This window comes from Meles meles, chromosome 21 (assembly GCF_922984935.1).
Source record: "Meles meles chromosome 21, mMelMel3.1 paternal haplotype, whole genome shotgun sequence".
Taxonomy (NCBI): domain Eukaryota; kingdom Metazoa; phylum Chordata; class Mammalia; order Carnivora; family Mustelidae; genus Meles; species Meles meles.
Window position 1 is genome coordinate 23696268 of NC_060086.1, and position 22687 is coordinate 23718954.

Sequence of the window (22687 nt, forward strand, 5' to 3'; positions counted from 1 at the left end):
CCCAAGATTTACAATTGGACAATGACATTCTGTCTTCCGCAGAAATGCCTTTATCAGCTGACTGACACCATGCACTCGAGAAAAATATCCTGAGAGAGAGAGACACAGAGACAAGCTATCACTCAGTGAGATGCAGGAAAGCATCCCTGCAGAGCCCGCCCCAGAAGAAGAGCAAAGGAGGATTCTGCTGCTCTTCTTTGGGGTCAGTGATTTTTATGTGGACTCATGGGAGAAATCAGGACTTTCACATTCTCTTTTTTTTAAATTTAAAGTGGCGAGAATCAAAGTAAGTACAATCTATTTAATGGTGTCATTAACGATCTTAAAAATAAAATGTCCCTTAAATTTACGTATGAGAGACAACCGTATTACATCAAAACATTGGATCTGGGAAATGTGCTTTTTTGCAGCTAGGTGAAAGCCACTCAAGAGTTTGCAAAATGTCAAAATTCCAAGATCGTGATGAATATAATATTTGAGGACAGGAAACGGGACGGACAAATGACAGAGGAAAAAAAAAAGTCTTATTTCTTACCGTGTCTCCGCAATCTCCATCCTGTGTGGGTAGAGCCTCTGTTTAGAGAATGGCCTCACAGGGGTACCTGGGTGGCTCAGTCAGTTAACAGTCTGTCCTCAGCTCAGGTCATGATCCCAGGGTACTGGGATAGAGCCCCCCTTGGGCTCCTTGCTCAGTGCGGAGTCTGCTTCTCCTGCTCCCTCTGCCTGCCGTTCCCCCTGCTTTGCAACTCTCTCTCTCTCTCTCAAATAAATAAGATCTTTAAAACAAATAACAAAAATAAATAAAACAGCCTGACAGACCACTTGGGAGAGGGGAAAGCACAAGTAAATGTTGCCAAATAAACAGACTTGTTCAGCTACAGAGTGGTGAGCTGGAGGAAAGGCAGTGAGAAGTAAAAGAGGGGGAAAGGAAGATAAAATCTGTGTTCTAAAACCCTGCCGCTTAAGTGTATATATTTTAAGAACAAAATTTGAGTAGCATTTAGAAATGTTCCACAATGTTAAAAAATAATATTGGGGAGCCTGGGTGGCTCAGTGGGTTAAAGCCTCTGCCTTCGGCTCAGGTCATGATCTCAGGGTCCTGGGATCGAGCCCCACGTCAGGCTCTCTGCTTGGCGGGGAGCCTGCTTCCTCCCTCTCTCTCTGCCTGCCTCTCTGCCTACTTGTGATCTCTTCTGTCAAATAAATAAATAAAATCTTAAAAAAAAAAAAAAAGAAAGAAAGAAATGTTCCACAATGTGATACAGGAATTCTAGGTCCATTGATTCTCTCAATAAATAATTTGAGCTTGTATTTTAGGTGTCTCTTGTATCTTATGTTTCTAGGAAATCATTTTTAATGTATGTTATAGAGTATCATCCACAACAGACTGGATATTGAAACAAAAACTTTAAAAATGCTCACCACATCCTATTTGGGCCACAGTGTGGAGATGCCAGCCCAGGCAGAGGAAGAAGGAACGCAGGCCACTGACATGCTGCCTGGGGCACCCAGCTCCCGGGGCTCCAAGATGAGTCCCTGCCTCTGGTTGGGAAAGCTGCCTCAGGAGCCCGGGAGGAAGGCTTCTGGCCTCTTAGGCAGGCCTGGCCCCATCTTCCTAAAGCCTGGGTTCACCCTCAGCTCAGAATAAGGTCCATGTCCATATTGTCAGGGACCACCACTTTAAACTTTCTTTGCATTTCCTACAGAATCTACCCACAGGCTCCATCCTTAGGGCCAGGATTCCCTGCATGCCCGAGCACTTGGGGTCATTTGGCTAATTTCTCAATCTGACTGGGAATGAGTCACCCTCCCCTCTCAAATCCTTTCACTGCCTTGAGAGAAAGGGCTTACAGAGCCTAATAGTGTTACTATCACTTTCATAAGGACAAGAAAGTATTTCCTTACTTGAACAGAAAGTCCATAGTAAAAGATAACGTAAATGGCCTGAGACATATAAAAATGATTTCAACTTCACTCCTAAAATAAGAGGAATATAAAATAAAACTACTTAAGATACCATTTTTCATGAATCAGATTTTCACGAATCAATAAAAAGGTTCCTAATACACTGTGCTGGTGAGGATGTTGGGAAATGAGCACTTTCATATGCCCCTGGAGAGAGTGAACACTGGAACCCTCGATTTTGAAGAATGAATCCCTAAAACCTCAGGCCTCTGGGCTGATGAGGGGACGTTGGGAGGGAGGGGGTCACTTGCCTCTGTTAATTTTGGGGCCTTCCTCTCCTTAGACAGTCTTACAAAGTGCTGAATATATGGATCATGCCAGTAGCCAAGGCTTACTGCAAACCTAGAAGGGAGGAAAGGAGGCAAGTGAGTCGACGTCAGTAGGTTCTAGCCCAATTCTCAAGAACCAGGTCAAGGACAATCAGCTACCTCCAAAGACCAACACAGGTACGTTTCATGCTCCATTACAAATCTCAGCAGACTCAGCCATCTGTCTTGGTGCTCACATACACGGCCCCTCATTTCCCCACCCCTCCCCAGTGGCCATTTCTTCTCTCTTTGCTCATGTACGTAACTCCTTTCAAAGGACCCTACAGAGCACAGAACCTCACCTCATACCTCACCTAGAAGACCTGCCACCATTTATTCCCTCAGCAAACTCCCTGGCAAGAGCCCGTCAGACAACTCTGCTTGACCACAAGGTCTGTGTCCGTAGGAAAGGAGATCCAGGATTGTTTCCTAAAACTCACGAATGACTACCTAAGCCTTTCCCCCAGCTCTGTATTAGGTACCAGTCCTTCCACATCCCTCAGGCAGGTCATAGCGGGGAAACTAGGAACCAATCAACACAACAGCTACAACCTAGAAAATGGTGCACTCGCCTGAACTCTGGTCTACACAACCTGGAAAATGCTATAGTAGCCTAAACTCTCCCCAGTCTATACTACAAGGAAGCAAAGGTTTAGTGTTCTAAACCAGGAGCTAAAGCCCACATTACCGGTGGAGGTCTTCTACCAACTGTAAGGAACCAGCCTTAGGAAAACAAGAAGTAGTGGAAGGAGCCTGGATCCCTAAGGCCATGTGAAGCCATTTTGGCCCTTGCCCTCAATGGATTCCTCAATGGGAATTAATAAGTGTCTTTATCACTGAAACTAAATGGAGGGGCTCCTGTGTGGCTCAGCCAGTTGAGCGGCCAACTCTGGGTTTTGGCTCAAGTCATGTCTCGGGGTCCTGGCATCGAGCCCAGCATCAGACTCCATCCTCAGTGGAGATTCTGCTTCAGGATTCTCTCTCCGTCTGCCCAATACTCTCTCTATCAAATAAATAAATCTTTTCTTAAATGTAATCAATAGATCAAATGCAATTGGCCTTCTGTTACTTACAGCCTCAAACATCCTAAGTGCTATCCTGAGCACATTACCTCGTTTCCATTTGCTTGATGAGTAAGATGAAAGAGGTAGGGTGTGTGTGCAGGTGTGTGTGTGTGTGTGTGTGTATGTGTGTGTTTTCACACAACTAGGTTCTGAGTTCCCAGAAGCAGATAGACATCATATGTTCTCATCATATACACTGACAAGGGTTACTCCTGCCCTGACTATGGTCTGTGCTAATCCTGTACATGTCCCCACCAGTCTCCCACAGATGGCCATGTGCCCACTGCAGCAAATACCCATAGGAAGCACGTACCTTCAGCTACACAAAGCAGCAACTCAACACAGAAACACACCAAGTATGCACGAAGGGACACAATTACCTTACAAGCCCAGACTGTCAAAATAAACTGACCCACAGAATTTTACAGGGGTGAACACACTCCGTTGTCTGAAACAGTGCTTTTCAAACAATGGATTGTGACCCACCTATGTCATAAAATCAATGTAAGAGTCTGCGAATCCCAGGCTTCGAAAATGCAGATGACAAGAGTTAAACAGAAAGTATCAGTATGCATTAAGAGTTAAAGATTGGGGGCGACTGGGTGGCTCAGGGGGTTAAAGCCTCTGCCTTCAGCTCAGGTCATGATCCCAGGGTCCTGGGATCGAGCCCCACATCGGGCTGTCTGCTCAGCAGGGAGCCTGCTTCCTCCCTTCTCTCTCTCTGCCTGTCTCTCTGCCTACTTGTGATCTGTCAAATAAATAAATAAAATCTTAAAAAAAAAAAAGTTAAAGATTGTTCTGTGAAGCTGCTGTTGGAATATGTGTTCACGGTATAAGTGCCATGAAAATCTGTTCTCCAACCAAACAAAACAAAACAGACTCTTCAACACACAAAGCAAACTGGAGATTGCTAGAGGGAAAGTGGGGGGAGCGAAATTGGTGATGGGGAATAAGAGGTACATATTTCTGCTTATGTAAATAACTCACAAAGATGAAAAGCATGTTAGGAATATCGTCAGCAATATTGTAATAACACTGTACTGTGACAGACGGTGACTATATGTAATCATAGTGAGCGCTGAGTAACGTATAGACGTGTCAAATCACTCTGCTGCACACCTGAAACTGACAAAATGTTGTACAGATAAACCATACTTCAATAATTAAAAGAGAAAAAATGGTGTTCTCACTGTTGGTGGTTTGAGAGCACTCTCCTCAAAGGCATCATCTAGTGCCCTCTCGTGGTAAGAGCCATATCTGCAGTTGAGAAAGACCCATAGACCAATGAGAATAGTCCTCAAACATGGCTGTGAAGGGGCCTTCCAAATGACCTGGTCAACCCTGACACCCAGGGCAAGAACCCTTCAACAACACCAAGCCACCGCCTGAGCACGCCCTACAAAGAAAGCACTCGCTCCACCGCTGAGCAAACTCTACCTGCTGAAAAGCTGACCAAGCTGCCTTCCACTAGGAGCTCCTCCCTGGAATTCCTACTGCCCTCTGCTGGATGACACGGAGCAGCTTCTGTATTCGCCCTCAGCTAACACTATTGATCCAGACAAGCAATACTTGTTGAGTGTCTGCAAAGTCCCAGGCATTGGGAATACAGTGGTGAACCCCGGGAAGAGACAGAGACAAAGAGAAGTAAGAGCTTATGGCAGATGAAGGACAACAGCATGGGGGATGAAGGACCTGCGTCAGACAAGGTTAAAGGGCAGGCCTCTTTGGAAAGGGGAGGGCTGGGTGGAGTCCCACAGAATTGGAGAAAGCTGTGCAAAAGGCACTCTGGACGGGACGAGAAGCAGATAGAAATGCTCTGGGCAGGAAGCGCCTTGGAAGTACCAGTAGCAGAAGGTAGGCAGGGAGGCTGAAGAACAGCAGAGAAATAGGAGAAGCCTCAGAGATATCGTGTGTGTGTGTGTGTGTGTGTGCGTGTGTTTTAACTTGCTTGAAAATTTTTCTACACTACCCATATGCTACATTTCATTCTAAGACACCATCAGTTGTAAGACTGAAAAAAGAAACACTACCAATTTGTTAATGTTTTTCTGATTTCTTAGAATTTTAGTTTTCTGCATATGAAAAAGCTGTTTTAGACTTATTTGAAAAGAATAAAAGGCTTCAGATGATTGGTAAGAGTTGGTTAAATCCTCCCTTTCCGTTGGTTTAAGTCTTTCCCTTTCAACATGATTGATAAGAGTTGGTGAAGCCTTCCCTTTCCACACAACATTGACCTTCATGCTGCCAAGGGCACTGGCCAGGCAGCAGTTTCTCAAGAGATGGCTATCATCGCCTCTGAGATTTCTTCCCACGCTCCGGAGCCACCAGACGTAGGCTGTGGTACTGAGTCTTTCTTGATCTCATCAGAAGGTACCAATGGATGGTTCTCGAATTGCAATCAGGATTTGTGCTCCTTCTTCAAATGGCCCATAAATGTACGTGGACTGAACCAGCCAGGGGCTGCAGGTGCAGTGGTCCAGCCACACCACAAGGAAGAAATCCCAAAGAACCCAAAATCTCAGATTTATAAAAGACCTTTCTAAGTCTTCATTGAATCAACTATTGCTTTTGAAATGTTCATGACGTTCACAAACCACCTGCTCCATTTAACATTCCTTTTGTAACTCACTCTCTATGCAATATTTTCTTCTAACACACCCTGTAATAAATACCTTCTAAAACGTAAAACATCTATCTGGGTGCCACCTAAAGTCATCTCACATTCCTCCCGTGGGAAGCACTGATCCGCTCCAGCCACCTGTCCACTCAAGCAGCGCTGCCTGACGTTCCCCTATTGGCAGGAGTGTCACCTGCAACAGTGGGAACTTGCCAGGAAACCTGTGACCTGTCCTCCACCGGTATTTCTTCATCGGAGGAAAGGAGAAAGGGCCCTCCTCGCTCTCCCAGCCAGTGAGGGTCGAGGTGGGGGCTCCTTCATTTCACTTCTAAGTAGCACTCATATGTGCTGGCTACAACGCAGGCATTATTCCACATGCTGGACAAACGGGAACATGTACCACCCTCAGAAGCTCCCATATGGAAGGCACCGCTTTACAGAGGTCAAGGTCATTTCCTCAAGCTGTGCAACCTTGGATGAAACTTAATTCTATTGCCTTTGAAGCGAATTTACCCACTTGGACTGTGATCCCTCCCCCAACACTTCAGTTGCTGAAATGATGTCTGTGTGTATGCATGTGTGTATAATCAATGTATGTACATACACATGTACCTACAATATTTACATCTTCAAGTACAAACATCAATCCAATAGTCTTAACATCAGTTACTGAGTTTGGAATATGAACTGCAAGCTGCATACTGGCCTTTGAGATATTGCTCTACCTCTCATTTTTAATTTTATCTTTGTTCTTTTGCACGGATTAGTCTCATTTTTTGGTGTCTATTTCCCATTGGTTTTACTCTTGGTTATAAATGGGAGGCAGGAAGCAAAGTCTTAAGTCTTAACCTGCACAGACTTTGAGTCTGTTTCCCTTCTTATGAGCTCTGCTGCTTTCCTCAGCAGATCTGCAAGGCCTTAAGTGTTTAGTCACTTAAGGAAAACAAAACAAACCCCATGAAAAACAGGGGCGCCTGGGTGGCTCAGGCATTTAAGTGTCTGACTCTTGATTTGACTCAGGTCATGATCTCAGGGTCCTGAGACAGAGCCCTGCATTCAGGCTCCACGCTCAGCGCAGAGTCTGCTTCCTCCTCTCCCTCTGCCCTCCCCTCCTCTCGCTCTCACTCTCTTAAATAAATAAATAAATAAAATATTTTTAAAACCAAAAAGCAACAGTGGGCCTCAATGAACTAAGACCCATGAGCTATCATCTCCTCTCAAAGGAAGCTACTGGTATTGTCTTCCAGCTTCATCTAACAGCCAAGTACTTCACAAGGATTAATAGGATCTAAGATCTCTGTTGCAAGGAGCCCCTGAAACGTCTGGGCAAGACCTTAACTGAAAAGGAGTCAACATTTACAACAGAGTGAATAAGGAGGAGAAGCCAATCAGAGATTTCCTGCGGTATACTGTCGCGTATCTGACTTAAACAAAAAATAAAAAAAAAGTTAACATAGGAAAGAATAATGGGATGCCATGGATATGAATAATGCTAACATACTTTAGAAAAAAGTAAACCTTTAAGAACATGTATTCTCAATATTTTCTCCCAGTCTGCCTTGCCTGTTAATTTTCTTAGGTTATCTATTTTTCTGTTGTAATTAGTGCGTCTGGTGTTCTGTATACAAAAGATTTACCTAACCCCAAGGTTGTCAAGATATTCTCCCATGGTTTCATACAAATGCCTTCCGGTTCTAGCTTTTTTCCTTTTTAAATATTTATTTGGGGGGAGAGAGCACACAGGGGGAGGGGTCCAGGGAAAGAATCTCAAGCAGACACCCTGCTGAGCATGGAGCCCGACACAGGGCATGACACTGGCCTTGATCTCATGACCCTGATCTCACGACCTGAGCCCAAAATCGAGAGTTGGACTCTTAAGAGACTGGGTCACCCAGCTGCCCCTGGTTGTAGTTTTTATAGTTAGGTTTATAATCCATCCCAAATTAAGGTGTGTGCTCAGTGCTCAGAATCAGGTAGGGGTCAAGGTCCGTATTGTTTCTGCCTGAATATCCAGTTCATGCAGAATTATTCATTAAAAAGACTTCCCTTTCCCCCACTTAACTGACTTAACACTCTGGGCAAACATCAATTGACAGTACTTGCTGTGCTTGCTCTATTTTGGACTCTATTCTGTTTCACTGATCTAACTTTATGCCAAAGACTTTGATTACTGTGACTTTACCATCAGTCTTAAAATTCCGCAAGAATAAGCAGTGTAAGTTCTTCAATTATGTTCCTTTTGGAAGAATTTTTTGGCTATTCCAGACCCTTTGCCTTTCCATACACATTTCAGAATCTTCTTCATTTCTTCTAAGAAAAAAAAAAAAAAAAGGCCAGGATTTTGACTGGGATTGCATTGTTTGCATGAATCAAGCCGTGAAAAACAAATCTCGACAACATCAAATCTTCTGATGCATGAACAAAGCATATCTCCCAATTATTTCGGTCTTCATGAATTCCTCTCAACAATATTTTAGACTTTTCTGTATAGAGGTGTTTCTTGTCTTCCACGAGATTCATTCCTAGCTAGTTTCCTTATTTTTTGTTTTTTGTTTTGTATGTAGGCTCCACACCCAGCATGGAGCCCAAAAAGGGGCTTGAACTTATGACCTTGAGTTCCACACCCGAGATGAAATCAAAACTCAGATGCTTCAACAAATGGGTCACCCAGTCACCCCAACCAGTTTATGTCTTAGATGCTACTGTAAAATATTTTAAATTTTCGTTTTCCTATCCATATATATTTACAATGCATCTACCTGACAAAGAATTCCTATCCAGAATATATAACAAACTCCAGTAAGTCAAAACCAAAAACATTAACAACAAAAATGGCCAAAAGACATCAACAGTTTACAAGAGATGTGGGAATGCCCAAAAAACACATGAAAAGGCAACTAAGATCATTCATGACCACACTATGTCATCCTCACAGACAACACACAATGTTAACGAGGATGCTGAGCAACTGGAGTGTTACTATATTGCTGGTGGGAAGTGTAAACTGATCAACCACTTTGGAAACTAGGCTAGCACTTCAATATATCCCCACCCTGTGACTAAGGAATCCCACTCACAATTTTCTTTTTTAAATGATTTTTATTTATTTATTTATTTGACAGAGAGAGAGAGAGGGATCACAAGTAGGCAGAGAGGCAGGCGGGGGTGGGAGGGGAAAGCAGACTCCCTGCTGAGGAGAGAGCCCTGTGCGGGGCTCGATCCCAGGACCCTGAGATCATGACCTGAGCCAAAGGCAGAGGCTTAACCCACTGAGCCACCCAGGCGCCCCACCCCACTAACAATTTCATGAGAAATTTAAGACTTCTATAAGAATATTTATTGTAGCCTATTCACAATGACCAAACACTCAGATACAACGAAATGTCTAATCATCAGATGAACAGATGAACCAATCGTGGTACATGCACACTACATACAAAGGAGGAAACTACTTTACACTGACGAAGACTCTTTCCTTGACCAAACTCTAGCCAGACCGCTCTGAGCCCTCTTCTCAAACCTGGCTTATCATACACAAACTCAAACAGACATTAACATAGTTTCTAACAGCTCCAGGTCCCAACCAGGCGACAACACCAGGTCCCCCTTAGTGCCTGCCTGAGGAAATTCAAGGCATCTACTGTTTGTTCAATCAACACTGAAACGTCAGGCCCTTGTCTCCCAGTGAGCAAATATGGATCAATACCTATTCTACTTTTTGTCATCTGTTCCTCCTCTGTCTTTACTCATCCCTGGCCTTCCTTCTTCATCTTTCCTTAAAACGCACTCTGGACAAACCGAGGTGGAGTTTCACTCATGCAGGACTCTTTTCCTGATTGATGCAGTTATTACTGATTAAAATCTGTCTCTAAACTTTAACCAAGACCAGGCTTTATCTTTGATAAGTACACACAACATGAATAAATCTCAAAGAACGTACTGAGTGAAAGAAGACAAAGGAATTACATACGGCAAGATTCCATTCACACCTTGTTCAAGACCAGGCAAATCTAACCTACCATAGATCCTGAAATCAGAACATGACCAGCGGCGCTAAGGAGACGAACTACAAAGAGCTACGAGGGTAACTTCTGGAGCTTCAGATACACTTTATGTCTTGTGTTTAGGGCTGGGACACAGATACATAGTTGACCCTGCAACAACACAGTGGCGAGGGGTACCCATGCCCGTGCAGTCCAAAATCTGCATGTAAATTTCATCTTCCCCCAAAATTTCACTATTACTTGCCTCCTGTTGACCAGAAGCACTGCTGGTAATAAAAACAGTTGATTAAAGGTATTTTGTATGGTATATCTATTATACATTGTATTCCCTCACTAAACTATGCTAAAGAAAATATTCAGAAAATCATGAAGAAAATACATTTACATTACTGTACAATATATACCAGAAAATCTGAGCTGAGGTCTAGACTCACACGCATATAAGTGGACTCATGCAATTCAAACCCATGTTGTTCAAGAGCCAACTGTGTACATTTCTTAAAGCTCATCAAACTGACCACGAAAGACTGAGCATTTTCTTTTATACATTATCTCCTCTCCCCTGCTCTCCCACCTCCAGTCTCTTTCTTCCTTCCCCTCCCCTCTGTCTCTTAGACTACCTGGGAAATTCTTATTTTCTTTTTTTCCTCTTAAGAAGGTATGTGCCCACATGGAAAGCAACATGGGATTTGAACTCACAACCCTGAGATTCTGACCTAAGCTGAGATCAAGACTCACCCGCTCAACCTGACTACGTCACCCAGGCACCCCTACCTGGGGAAATTCTAAAGGAGGGAAAAAAAAAAAAAAAGATGAGAGATGTGGCTGACCCTCCAAGTTCCCCTTTCAATACCCACCTACCTGTACTTCCTTAGTAAGAGGACCTCAATTTTTACGAGGTACCAATCTGCCCTGTGAGAAATTCTCCCCTCCCACATGTTCCGGCAGCTAGCGGTAGGGCCACATGCCTAGCTCTGGCCAATGACACGTATGTGGAAGTTTACACGATAGGGTTTCCTGAAAAGCTACTGCTCTAACAGACTTAGACAAGGGCCTTTTGTCAGGGTCCCTTTCTTTTCTTTCTTCCTAAAGTACAGCGGCTCAAATGACCTAAGAAAACAGTTCCCTGGCACAAACCAATTCTTACTCTGAGAAGCAAGCTATGGGACCTCTCAATCAATTCACAGCTAAGTTACATCACAAGTCAAAAGGTTGAGGCATCAAAATGAAAAAAAGCAAATCCAACTGGAAGTGAAGAAGGATAACACATGGCTGTGTTAAAATATATGTAAGAATTTGGTATCTAAGTGATGTTTCAAATCCATGGGGGATATAGACCATCACTGGATGGTGTAGGGACAAAAACAGCTACTTATATCATACAAAATAATAAGGGTAGATAAAATGGTCTAAGCAATAGAAGCCAAAACCATAAAAGTGCCAAAAGAAAATGCAGTACTGGTTGAAAAAGATCTTTTAAAGCATCGTCTAAAAGAAACAAACCATGAAGTTAAACTTTCAGATTTGGCAATATAAGCATTCAGAATGAAATGTATCATGATAGTGATCCGAAGGGGCACGTGCACCCGAATGTTTATAGCATGTTTATAGCATATAACATATGAACGTATGTTATAAACATATAAACATATAACATATAAACATATAGAATGTTTATAGCAGCAATGTCCACAATAGCCAAACTAAGGAAAGAACCAAGATGTCCATCAACAGATGAATGGATAAGGAATATATATATATATATACATACACACACACAATGGAATACTATGCAGCCATCAAAAGAAATGAAATCTTGCCATTTGCGACGATGTGGATGGAACTAGAGAGTATTACGCTTAGTGAAATAAGTCAATCAGATCTTATGATCTCCCTGATATGAGGAAGTCGAATAGCAACATGAGGGGTTTGGAAGGTAGGAAAAGAATAAATGAAACAAGATGGGATTGGGAGGGAGACAATCCATAAGAGACTCTTTTTTTTTTTTAAAGATTTTATTTTTATTTATTTATTTGACAGAGAGAGATCACAAGTAGGCAGAGAGGCAGGCAGAGAGAGAGAGGAGGAAGCAGGCTCCCTGCTGAGCAGAGAGCCCGATGTGGGACTTGATCCCAGGAACCTGAGATCATGACCTGAGCTGAAGTCAGCAGCCTAAACCACTGAGCCACCCAGGCGCCCCCCATAAGAGACTCTTAATCTCACAATACAAACTGAGGGTTGCTGGGGGGAGGGGGAGAGGGAGAGGGTGGTGGGGTTATGGACATTGGGGAGGGTATGTGCTATGAAGTGTGTAAACCTGGCGATTCACAGACCTGTACCCCTGGGGCTAATAGTACATTATATGTTAATTTAAAAAAAAAGAAATGTATCATGAAATGTTTGGTACAAGCGAAACTCAAAGACAAGAACAGTTTGGGACAAAATACTGCACCAAGTCCAGAGGCAAAGGACCACCATCCTACATATACAAAGTTCTTACAAATCAATAAAAGGGGCACCTGGGTGGCTCAGTCTTTGGCTCAGGTCATGATCCCAGGGTCCTGGGATCCAGTCTTACTTCGGGCTCCCTGCTCTGGGAGAAGCCTGCTTCTCCCTCTCCCTCTGCCTGTCACTCTGTCTACTTGTCCTCTCTCTCTCTCTCTCTCTCTCTCTCGGCCACTCCCCTTGCTTGTATCCATGTGCTCTCTCTCTGTCAAATAAATCAATTAAACCTTCAGGGAAAAAAAAAGCCCCCCCCCCAAAAAAAACAAGTCAATAATAAAAATATAAATAACCAAAAAGACAACCCAGTGGGAAAATGCTAAGGAGAGAGGGTTCATATAAAAAACGATCAGTCTGTGAAGTGTGTAAACCTGGCGATTCACAGACCTGTACCCCTGGGGATAAAAATACATTATATGTTTACTAAAAAAAAAAATTTTTGGAAGGGGAGGCGAACCATAAGAGACTATGGACTCTGAAAAACAACCTGAGGGTTTTGACGGGTCAGGGGTGGGAGGTTGGGGAAACAGGTGGTGGGTAATGGGGAGGGCACGTTTTGCATGGAGCACTGGGTGTTGTGCAAAAACAATGAATACTGTTACACTGAAAAAATAAATAAAATGGAAAAAAAAAGTAAAAAAAAAAAAAGATCAGTGACAGAGACCAACTAAAAATACTCAGTCTTACTACTGATTATAAAAATATAAACTTAAGGGGCACCTTGGTGGCTCAACAGGGTGAGCATCTGACTCTTGATTTTGGCTCAGGTCATGGTCTCAGGGTTGTGGGATCTGGCCCCACACAGGCTCTGTACTCAGCAGGGACAGATTCTCTCTCTCCCTCTCCTTCTGCCCCTTCCCCATTCTGCCCCTCTCTCAAAATACAAAGAAATCTTTTTCTACCTGCCAGCTGACAATTTAAGAGACTAAGATGATTCTGAGAACATCTCACTTACCATGGGTGAGAACAGAAACTGATGTAACCTTTTGAGGACCATTTTGTAGAAGCTTCCTCCCTGAAATCCATCTCACTGGGAAATTCAAACACACATGCAAAAATGTTCATCACAGCCCGAATAGCCACCCAAATGATGAACACAAATGTCATCACATAAGTACAACCACACTGTGGAATACCACTCAGCCAATTAACAAAAAAAAAAAAAAAAAAAAAAAAAAGGAGGCAAGAACTTATATGCCCCCTTTATTTAAATTAGGTTACTGGGTGGGGGAAATGTATTCACTTTTCTCATTGAAAAAGTTAATCCTGAAGGGGCACCTTGCTGGCTAGTTGGAAGAGCAGGTGATTCCTGATCTGGGGGTTTGGGGACAGAGATTCCTTAAAAATGAATTCTTAAAAAATAAAATCTTTTAAAAAATTAACTGTAAGAGGAAAGTAATTAGTATTCTAGATGTGAGACCATTGCTTTTCACGATTTTTTCCCAAAATTTAATTAATTACCTTTTGGAAAAAATGGGGGGAAGGTGGTTAAAAATCCAGAAAAGCCATGATTTATTCAATTTTCTTGATGGGCAAGTTTGGCAGCTAATTGACCCTCACCAGAATATCCTCATTCTAGAGTGACCTGTCTTCTCTGGGGAGGGAAAGCAGCCGCCCCCACCTTCAGAATGTGTCACGTCAAAATCTCAACCCTGCTCTCCGGGCTGAGCTGTGTAGATGTCAACACCGTGCTGGGAAGGAAGGCCTAGGCCTCCAGAAAATGCTGCCTCTGCCAAGATGTGATCCTGTGACCCACTTGCACATCAACAGTGACATTTTTCAATGCGGTTGACATCAGATTAACTTCTGGAATTCTCACAACAGAATTTCAGTCTTACAGCCCCTGGCCTGCTTTCAAAAACACACAGACCACTAAAAACCAGTGAAAGAGAACATGACAATTTGGAGACCTCATCAGGAAATAGAACCTGAGCATCTACATTCAGTTCCTCTCACTCTGCTGGCTGAGAAGTACTTACTGGGGTCTACAGGGCACGAGGCACTGAGACACACAGAGTACCTCTGGGCACCATTATTCCCACAGGGTAGACAATCATTAAACAAGATGTCTGCGTTGCAGCGGGACTGACTGCCACATGCACAGAGAAGAGATAGTGGGCTGGACCGTGTCTGCAGGTGTCAGGGGCCTCTGGAGGGAGCCGCATCTGACATGAGCTGGAACAGCCAGAAGGCAGGGCACCTTCTTGACTCATGGGCCTCACCCACATCCAATCTGTCAGCACATCCCATCAGCTCCTCCTTCAACATGTACCCAGACTCGGGTCGATTAGCAGCACTTCCACCCCAATCCAATCCGACAGCATCTCTTCTCTTGGAATATTCCAGGAGCCTCCTAAGTGATCTTCCTGCTTCCACCCCCCCAACCCCCCACTGTTCTCAGCAGAGAAGCTGAAGTGATCCCAATAAAACCCAAGTCAGGTCACCTCATTCTTTGCTTCAAAATCCCCCGTGACAGTTGCGCCCACCCCAGGTCCCTAACATCTCCTTCTCCCTCATTCTGGCCTTGTCATTCCTGGAACAAGTCAGCCCAGCTCTCTCCACGGAGGCCTTCCTACTCCCCCTTCCCTCTGCCAGGGACACTGTGCCCACAGACATGCACAGGGCTCACTCCCTCACCTCTTGCAAGGCTCTCCCCACCTTTGTCCTCAGGGAGCCTTCCCTGGCCATCCCAGCTAAGATGACAGCCCCTTCCAACCCTCCTACAGCATCCAGCACCCCCTGGCACAGACATTCAACAGAGAATGTGGAGTCACTGCATTCATCTGAGGGGAGATGAGAGCTCATGAGGGTTGGGGAGAACCTAGGAGGAGGCAAGACTGAAGAGGGAGGACGGAGCAGCTGTGCAGACACAGAAGGAACGTTTGCGGCCAGCTCCAATGGCAACAAGAAGCCATGATCCTAGGCAGGGTGTGAATGAATAGGGCTTCCACCAATCTCTGGATTCCCAGGGAGATGTCCTTGGGGGAGGCAGGAGCACCAGGAAGCTCACCGATCACACTAGCACCATGGCTCAGACCCCAAATGACCATAAATTGGGCTGAGAGGGCAGACGGAGAGGTGGAGAAAAGGAGGTAGATCCCAGAAATATTTAGCAGATAAAATCACAGATCTGCGTGAATGATCGCAGAAGAGGGAAAGGAAGTAAAAGCAGAGTTCCAAGATAACTCTGCCCTTTTGCACGTGGGAGAAGGACACAGTGGTCCCATTCACCGAGTTCGGAGGGGGTGGTGGTGAAAGGGATCTCGAGTATAGTTTTGGAAAAATTGGATTTGGGATAACTCTGAGGCATCCAAATGCAGATCACCAGTCCGCAGCAGGAGACCCAGGGTACCGTGGGAGGATCACGAAAAGCAAAGGGAGTCATACCACGCAGTGCAGATTCCACCTTGGCGCTGATGGGGAATCAAAAGGTTTCCAGTAACACAGTAACAAGAGAAGATGTGGGATTCCAAAAAGATCACCCTGGCCAGAGCAGGAGCATGTGGTTGGGAGAGGGAGCTGGACAAGAAGCAGATAGGATGAGGTAGACATGTTGCAACAGAGCAGGCAGGAGAAGGGACCTGAGCCGGGGGTGTGGCCACAGGGAAGGAAAAGGGAACAGACTTGCCCTTTGTCACCAGTGCAGCTCCCACACGGCTCCTGGGGATGGTTGAAAACCCAGAGCACGTCAACTCCCCAACTTGAAACCTCTCGGTCCTCCCGCATTTCACTCTCTGACAGCCTCTCCAGAACGCTCTCTTGCTACCCGCTCCCCGACACAAGGTCAGGTGCCGCTGACACAGCCCCGGGCTTCAGTGTCCAGGCTCGTTTCCCCTGTCTGGCAAACACCTGTTTGTCTTTTGAAGACTTCCCTCCTCCACTGGGCAAGAAGGAAGAGCAGGGCTGACATCGAGGAGGCGGCCTGGCACCATGAGCAAGGCTGCACGGCTGGGAGGAGCGGGCCCGGCACGTGCAGAGAGGCCATGTGGTTCTACCGTTTGACACAAACGACCTCGCAGAACAGCAGCACGAGGTGACCTGGCCGTGGTGAAGAAGGGAGACCAAATAGGCCCACTTCCTCTCTTGTCCAAACACACAAAACCAGGTTGTCGTGCCTACCACAAAATACCAATCATCCTCCTTCCCAGCTCATACTAGGGAGTGCCTTCCTTCAGAATGACACTGTTCATCACGCTACTCACACTCCTTCTAGAAAAGACTGATAGAGCTACCTAATCCCAGAACTATCTCGCCTCCTGTCAGCACTCAGTCCAGAGCGCAGCCCTGCTTCCTTGAACACTCCCAAAAACACCCACCCAAAGCCCAAATCCTGTACGTTCTTTCGAACACCCCTTTCTCACTGATCAGCCCCACAGTTCCCAATATGTGGGTTCTCCCCCACGATGAGTAACGAACCCACTGTGTTTAAGGACGGGTGTGCTCCCAGTGGCCTCTGGGAAGGACGCTGACCACAGTCACGGGAGGAAAGGATGGTTCCCTTTCTTGCACGGATGTTCATGGAGTTCCAATCTGAAGGTTCCCATCTTCTCTGTGAAGCACTACCCATCCCAATGCCCATGGTACACAGAGAATGAAAGAGGAGGGCGGCATCAATCACAGGGTTGAGGAGAGTGGGACAAGTCTGCTGGAAGGATTCCGGAGAGTGGGAAAGGGAGCTGCCCAGAGAACCACAGAATGGGGGAGCTCCATGAGGACACCGGTGAGGCTGGTTGGCAAGACCTCACAGTCGTTGCGAGCTGCCCTGCTGTGTGATTCCCACCATCAGGATTCAAGGTGACCATGGATGCTTTGGTTCGCCCAGGGTTTGGGGTTTACTCGGACGAAAGGCAAGGGCGGTAGAAGCATTGCCAGGACAACCGCTGAATCATGGGCTGGGAGCTTCAAGCTCAGCTGAGAGATGAGAGCCTCCAGGGAGAATAAAGGACAGAAAAATCCAAGGAGGTCCTCAGGAAGAGCACACAGATGGCAGAGCAGAAATGACAGAAGGAACACGCTGGAAAGAAGAGATCGGGGTTGAAAGGAGCCGCACTGCTCACGTGCGAGGTGGTGCAGCACCAATGTGCAAATCCAGGGCACCACGCTGGGAGTGGTGGCGGAAGTGATCACGCCAAAGTAGGCATTTGAGAAAATGAGTTTGAGAAAATGAGTGCCCTGTGTGGAAGCTGGGTCCTCCATGTGCACATGGAGGCCACCTAGTCCTGTAGCAGGATTGGAAGACTGTGGGCCCAGCACCCAAGTCTTCCATGAATTAGTTTAATAACTGCAGGGGGTTGGGAGAAAACAGTAATGATGAGGAGGCCAGAGTGCTCTCCCTAGGGACCACAGATCTCAAAGAAATGGCATGGGGGCAAAGAAGAAGGAGGACACCAATCTCGACCCCCCCAATCCTGAATAATGCAGGGTATGAGAACTCAGAGAACACCCTATGGGTCATCAAGAGTGAATGTCCCCCCCAGAAGGATCGAAGGAAAGAGTAGGATGAAGTGGCTACGGAGAGGTTGAGGAAACAGAGGTGGCTGGTGATTAGGGACTTCTAATTTCCCAGGACATGGGGAGGCAGGTTGGGGGTGGGGGTCACAGAAAAAAGAAAGAGGGAATAGCCTTAGGGGAATAGGAGGATGGGGAAGATAAGGAGAGGGGAGATGAAGAACATGGAATGGAATTATTAGACATAGTAACATATAAGCCCAATATGTCCAATGAGAAGTGTTCTACCTGTAGGATTGGAGGAATGAGAGCATCATGAGAGTTCATGATGAAGGTGACATCGTGCTGACACTATCAGTCTTGAACACCTGCTGTGTGCCAGGCACTGGGGGGAGCCCCTCACATTCTTCCCAGCGGCCGTCTCAGACAGTTTACAACACTGTTAGTCTCAGGAGGCCTCTGTATTGAAGGAGGTAACACACCAAAACTGCAGCACCCTAGGTCTCCTGGGATTTTATTTTATTTTAGGGATTTTTTTGCCATAATCTACTGAGGCAGGAACCAGCGTGACCCACAGTGAGGACAGAGTCCGTAACTTCATCCCAATGATATTTAGATGGAGGGAAGTCAAGGGGCGCAGATGGCCCAGTTGCTTGAGCATCTGACTGTTCATTTTGGCTCAGGTCATGATCTGAGGGTCACGACATCAAGCCCCATGTTGGGCACCACACTCAGTGTGCATTTTGCCTGAGAGTCCTTCCCCCTCCCTCATCACATGCATGACGTCAATCTCTTAAAGAAAGAATACAATCAGGAAAAAAATGGAGGGAAATCAAAAATAGTAATAATAATTTGTGGAAGGCTTCACTCTGTGCTAGATCCTGTGCTCACTGCCTTGGATCTATTTCTCATTGAATCCTTCCATCCCAAAGGCCGGTTACCATTCTTATCCCCATTCCAAAGACAGGACTGGGGCAGAAAGGGATTGGACCATGATTCATGCAAGGAATCCCTATGTTACCAATAACATGACTTTCCGACAAGGTTTAAGGATTTAACACACCACGGTGACGATGCCGATCACGAAATCACGGAACTTGAAGGACAGAGCCCTGCAAAATGGTTTCAAACATGAACTTGTGGATGCTCCCAACCTTCTTGCGTGTTGTTCCAATGAAGGAAAGCCCCGTGCCAAAAAAGCTGTCATGAAACGCATCCACATGGCAAACAACCTGGTCTTTACAGCCCGGGATCTATCCCAGAAGATTCTGACTCAGTCAGTCTAGAGGAGGATCTGAGAATCCTCCTCGTTTTTCTTTAAAAAGCCCCACAGGCTCTGCTGATGTGCCCTTTGGCCTGGGTACGACTGCCGTAGAGTCTCTGCAATTCCAAACCCAAACTTGCCCTACAATGTGTAGCTGCTGGCAGACACAGGGGGGCATTGGAAACTGAGGCAGAGAGGAACAGAGAAATTATAAAAACCTTCCCCCAGAGAGTCACGAATAGGCAAGCTCTACTTACACTACTTCTCTCTCCTTTTGCTGGTATCTGAGTTACTCCACAGTTGATTAACTTCTTTTTAAGTAATCAAGTTTACACAAAGTGTTACCAACAAATATTAAATGAATCTATATTAACAATCTTTCAAGAAACATAATTGAAATATGCTACTGAAAAGTATTTTCTTTCTCTCTGATCACTTCGGTGGCACATCAGATTCCCTTAGCAAATAATAGTCAATAAGAGAAAAATGATTTCTGATTCAACAGTGCTACACATGGGGTCAACAGCACCTACAAACTGGAGAAGAAATGAAGTTGGGTCGAAGCCATTTCAGTTCAAAAATACACCACAGATAGCCTAAAGTCTTCAGTCCTGATGAATGTATTTATTTATTTATTGAATCAAACACCACTAACACCTACTACACGACAGACATGGCTCCAAGTGTTTTATTAATGTTCAATGTCATTTCATCTTTACAATCATCTAGGAAGTGGGATTATCATCATCCCCATTTCTCCCATCCGGAAACTGAGATGAAAACTGCTTTAGTAACACAGCTCCTGAGTGGCAGCGCTAGGATCAACTTGGCTCTGGACTCCCTGTTTTAAATCAGTATTCTTAGTCTCCAAGCACCTACAAAACCTACAAGTCTTAACACCAAACCTTGGTTTTCCCCACCCTACATTCCCCACCTGGCCCCAATCCCAAGAACATTCCCTCAATTCCTTTAACAGAGCACACTCCTTCCCTGCTCTAACTGAAACCAGCACACTCCCCCCGCCCCAATCTGTGTTTTGTTCTTAGCCCTCTGTTGTCAGGTTAAACATCATTCCCTGAATTACAAACTCTAATGCACGGTTGTCCTTCTCAGCACTCAAAGCAAAAAGGTAACAAAGTATTTCACAGGTAATTACTTGCTTCCTGTCTCGTCCAAACAGGTGGTGAGTTCCTCAGACACCTCAGTCCTAATTACCATGTGTTCTCAATCACTGAATACTCACCACCCACCCAAAAGGGCCCACCACAAAGTACACTCTCAACAATTTCTGCTGAGCGAGCTACCCTCCAGCCTCGTGCTTGCCAATATGTGGCACACATCTGTGCTCACAACGCTGCCCCCACTTCACCCCTGAGAGTGTAGACTCCCGGGACTTCCACCCAAGAGCTCTGGAAAGTACGGGCTCTGTGCACCAGTATTACCCGGTCCTCGGCCCGCATCCCTCCGACACCCCGGCCTTGATTGGCCTGATCTAAGCTGCACAATGGGGATCCTGACAACCCCCAGTGGGATGTAATCTACTCAACAGGGAGAACACAAACTTCTCCCCCGTCAACACGACACTTACTCCCTTCACGCCGGTCTTCCACCAAGACCTTAGCCCCAAGAAGGCCGACACCCCGTCTGCCTGGTTCCGGCCGCACCCCCAGTCCCGCTATCTCCAGGCGCGGCTCACAGCACGGGTGAGATAATTAGCCGCTCCAGAAATGAAGCCCCGCTCCGGGCTCTTCACAGGTTGGAAACGAGGGGCGCACGAGGTGACGGCCACCTTTTGGCGAACGAGCGTGTTCCTGAGACACAGGCCCGCCTCCCACCAAGGCCCCAACCCGCGGGGACACCGGCCCCTGACCCCGCGCCCCGCAGGTACCTCTTGCACATAGAAGCATCTTCACAAGTGCCGCGCACTCCCTCGTCGTCTGTGTCTGTCGAGGCCGAAGAACATGAGGTGAAAGCGGACGTCCTCAAGCTAGTGGCCATGGGCGTGGAGGTTCCGGGATGCTGTGTCCACCGGGGACATGGAAGCGGAGGTCCACTGACGCGGAGGGAACCGGCCAAACGCCGAAAAGACGGGAGAAATGGGCTGGCTTCCCCCGCTCTCAGCCGGCGCGGCTCAATGACGTCACTGACGTCAGACTCCCCGAGAAACCTTCCTGCTCATTGGCGCGTCAATCCAGACGCTACTGGCCCGGGTTTTTTGGGCCTCCTTGTCCCGGCTTTCGAGTCTTTGGATAATTCTTTCGTTCCCAGCCACACAACACGGACGCTCGCTCAGGCCGGAGGGGAAATTATCCAGTCAGCGACTCAGCAATCGCGCCAATGAGCGGGAAGGCTGTTAGCGGAGCTGACGGCAGCGGCGTCCCTGAGTCCGCGGAGCCAGCCCTTCTGCCCTGCGTCTCCGAGGCTGGCGGTTCCCCTCGGTATTTGTGGACCCGCTTGCGTCTCTCCGCGGGGCACAGCATTCCGGAACCCCCGCGTCCAAGGACAGTGGCCTGAGGACGCCCGCTTTCGCTTCCTGCCTTTCTCCTCGATACAGACGACGAGGGAGTGCGCGGCGCTTGTGAAGATGCTTCTTTGCTCAGAGGTACCTGCGGGGTGAGGGCTCAGGGGCCGGCGTCCTCTGGGGGCTGGGGCCTCGGTGGCAGGCGGGCCCGTGTCTCAGGAACACGCTCGTTCGCCAAAAGGTAGCCGTCACCTCGTGCGCCCCTGCTTTCGCAGCCGTGAAGAGCCCGGAGCGGGGCTTCATGTAAGGAGCGGCTAATTATCTCACCCCTGCTGTGCGCCTGACCTGGGGATAGCGGGATTGGGGACGCGGTCCGAACCAGGCAGACGGGGGTGTCAGTCTTCTTGGGCCTGAGGCCTTGCTGGAAGACCGGCGTGAAAGGAGTTAAGTGTCCTGTTGACGGGGGAAATGTTCGGATTCTCCCTCTTGAGTAAGTTGCATCCCACTGGGGGTTGTCTGGATCCCCATTGTGAACCTGAGGTCAGGCCAATGAAGGCGGGAAGGGGGTGGTTCAGAGGGATGCGGGCCCAGGACCGCGTAGTATTCGTGCACAGAGCCAGTACTTTCCAGAGCTCTTGGGTGGAGGCCCCTGGAGTCTACATTCTCAGGGTTGTAGTGGGGCCCTTTGTGGTGGGCCCTTCCTTTTGGGTGGGTAGTGGGTGGTGATTGCGGACACACGATCAATAGGTCTGACGGGTGTCTGAGGTACTCACCACCTGTATGGACAAGACAGAAACAAATAATTACCCGTGAAATAAATAATTACAGTTTTTCCTTGAGTGCTGAGAAATACAGGGTGTGTTTGAGTTTGTAATTTGGAAATCATGATTCAGCTGAAACCGGCAGTCTAAGACAAATGGTAGATGTGGGAGGGTGTTCCATTAGAACAGGGCAGGAGTGTGAACTGTTCAAAGAATTGAATGTCCTTGAGGCTGGAGCCACGTGGGGACTGTATTGTGGGGAAAACCAAGGTTTGGGGTGAAGACTTGCGCTT

General features: G+C 46.6%; 1 protein-coding gene across 1 annotated transcript; it reads right to left on the reverse strand.

Moving 5' to 3' along the window:
- Nucleotides 1–6: 6 nt before the first annotated feature.
- LOC123933388 (leucine carboxyl methyltransferase 1-like) lies at nucleotides 7–21292 on the reverse strand. The gene is made up of 3 exons (XM_045992492.1): nucleotides 21061–21292; nucleotides 2217–2307; nucleotides 7–89 (listed from the first exon to the last, which is right to left on the reverse strand). Exons 1-3 carry the CDS (start codon nucleotides 21168–21170, stop codon nucleotides 54–56), a joined length of 237 nt encoding a protein of 78 aa, XP_045848448.1. The 5' UTR covers nucleotides 21171–21292; the 3' UTR covers nucleotides 7–53.
- Nucleotides 21293–22687: the final 1395 nt, after the last annotated feature.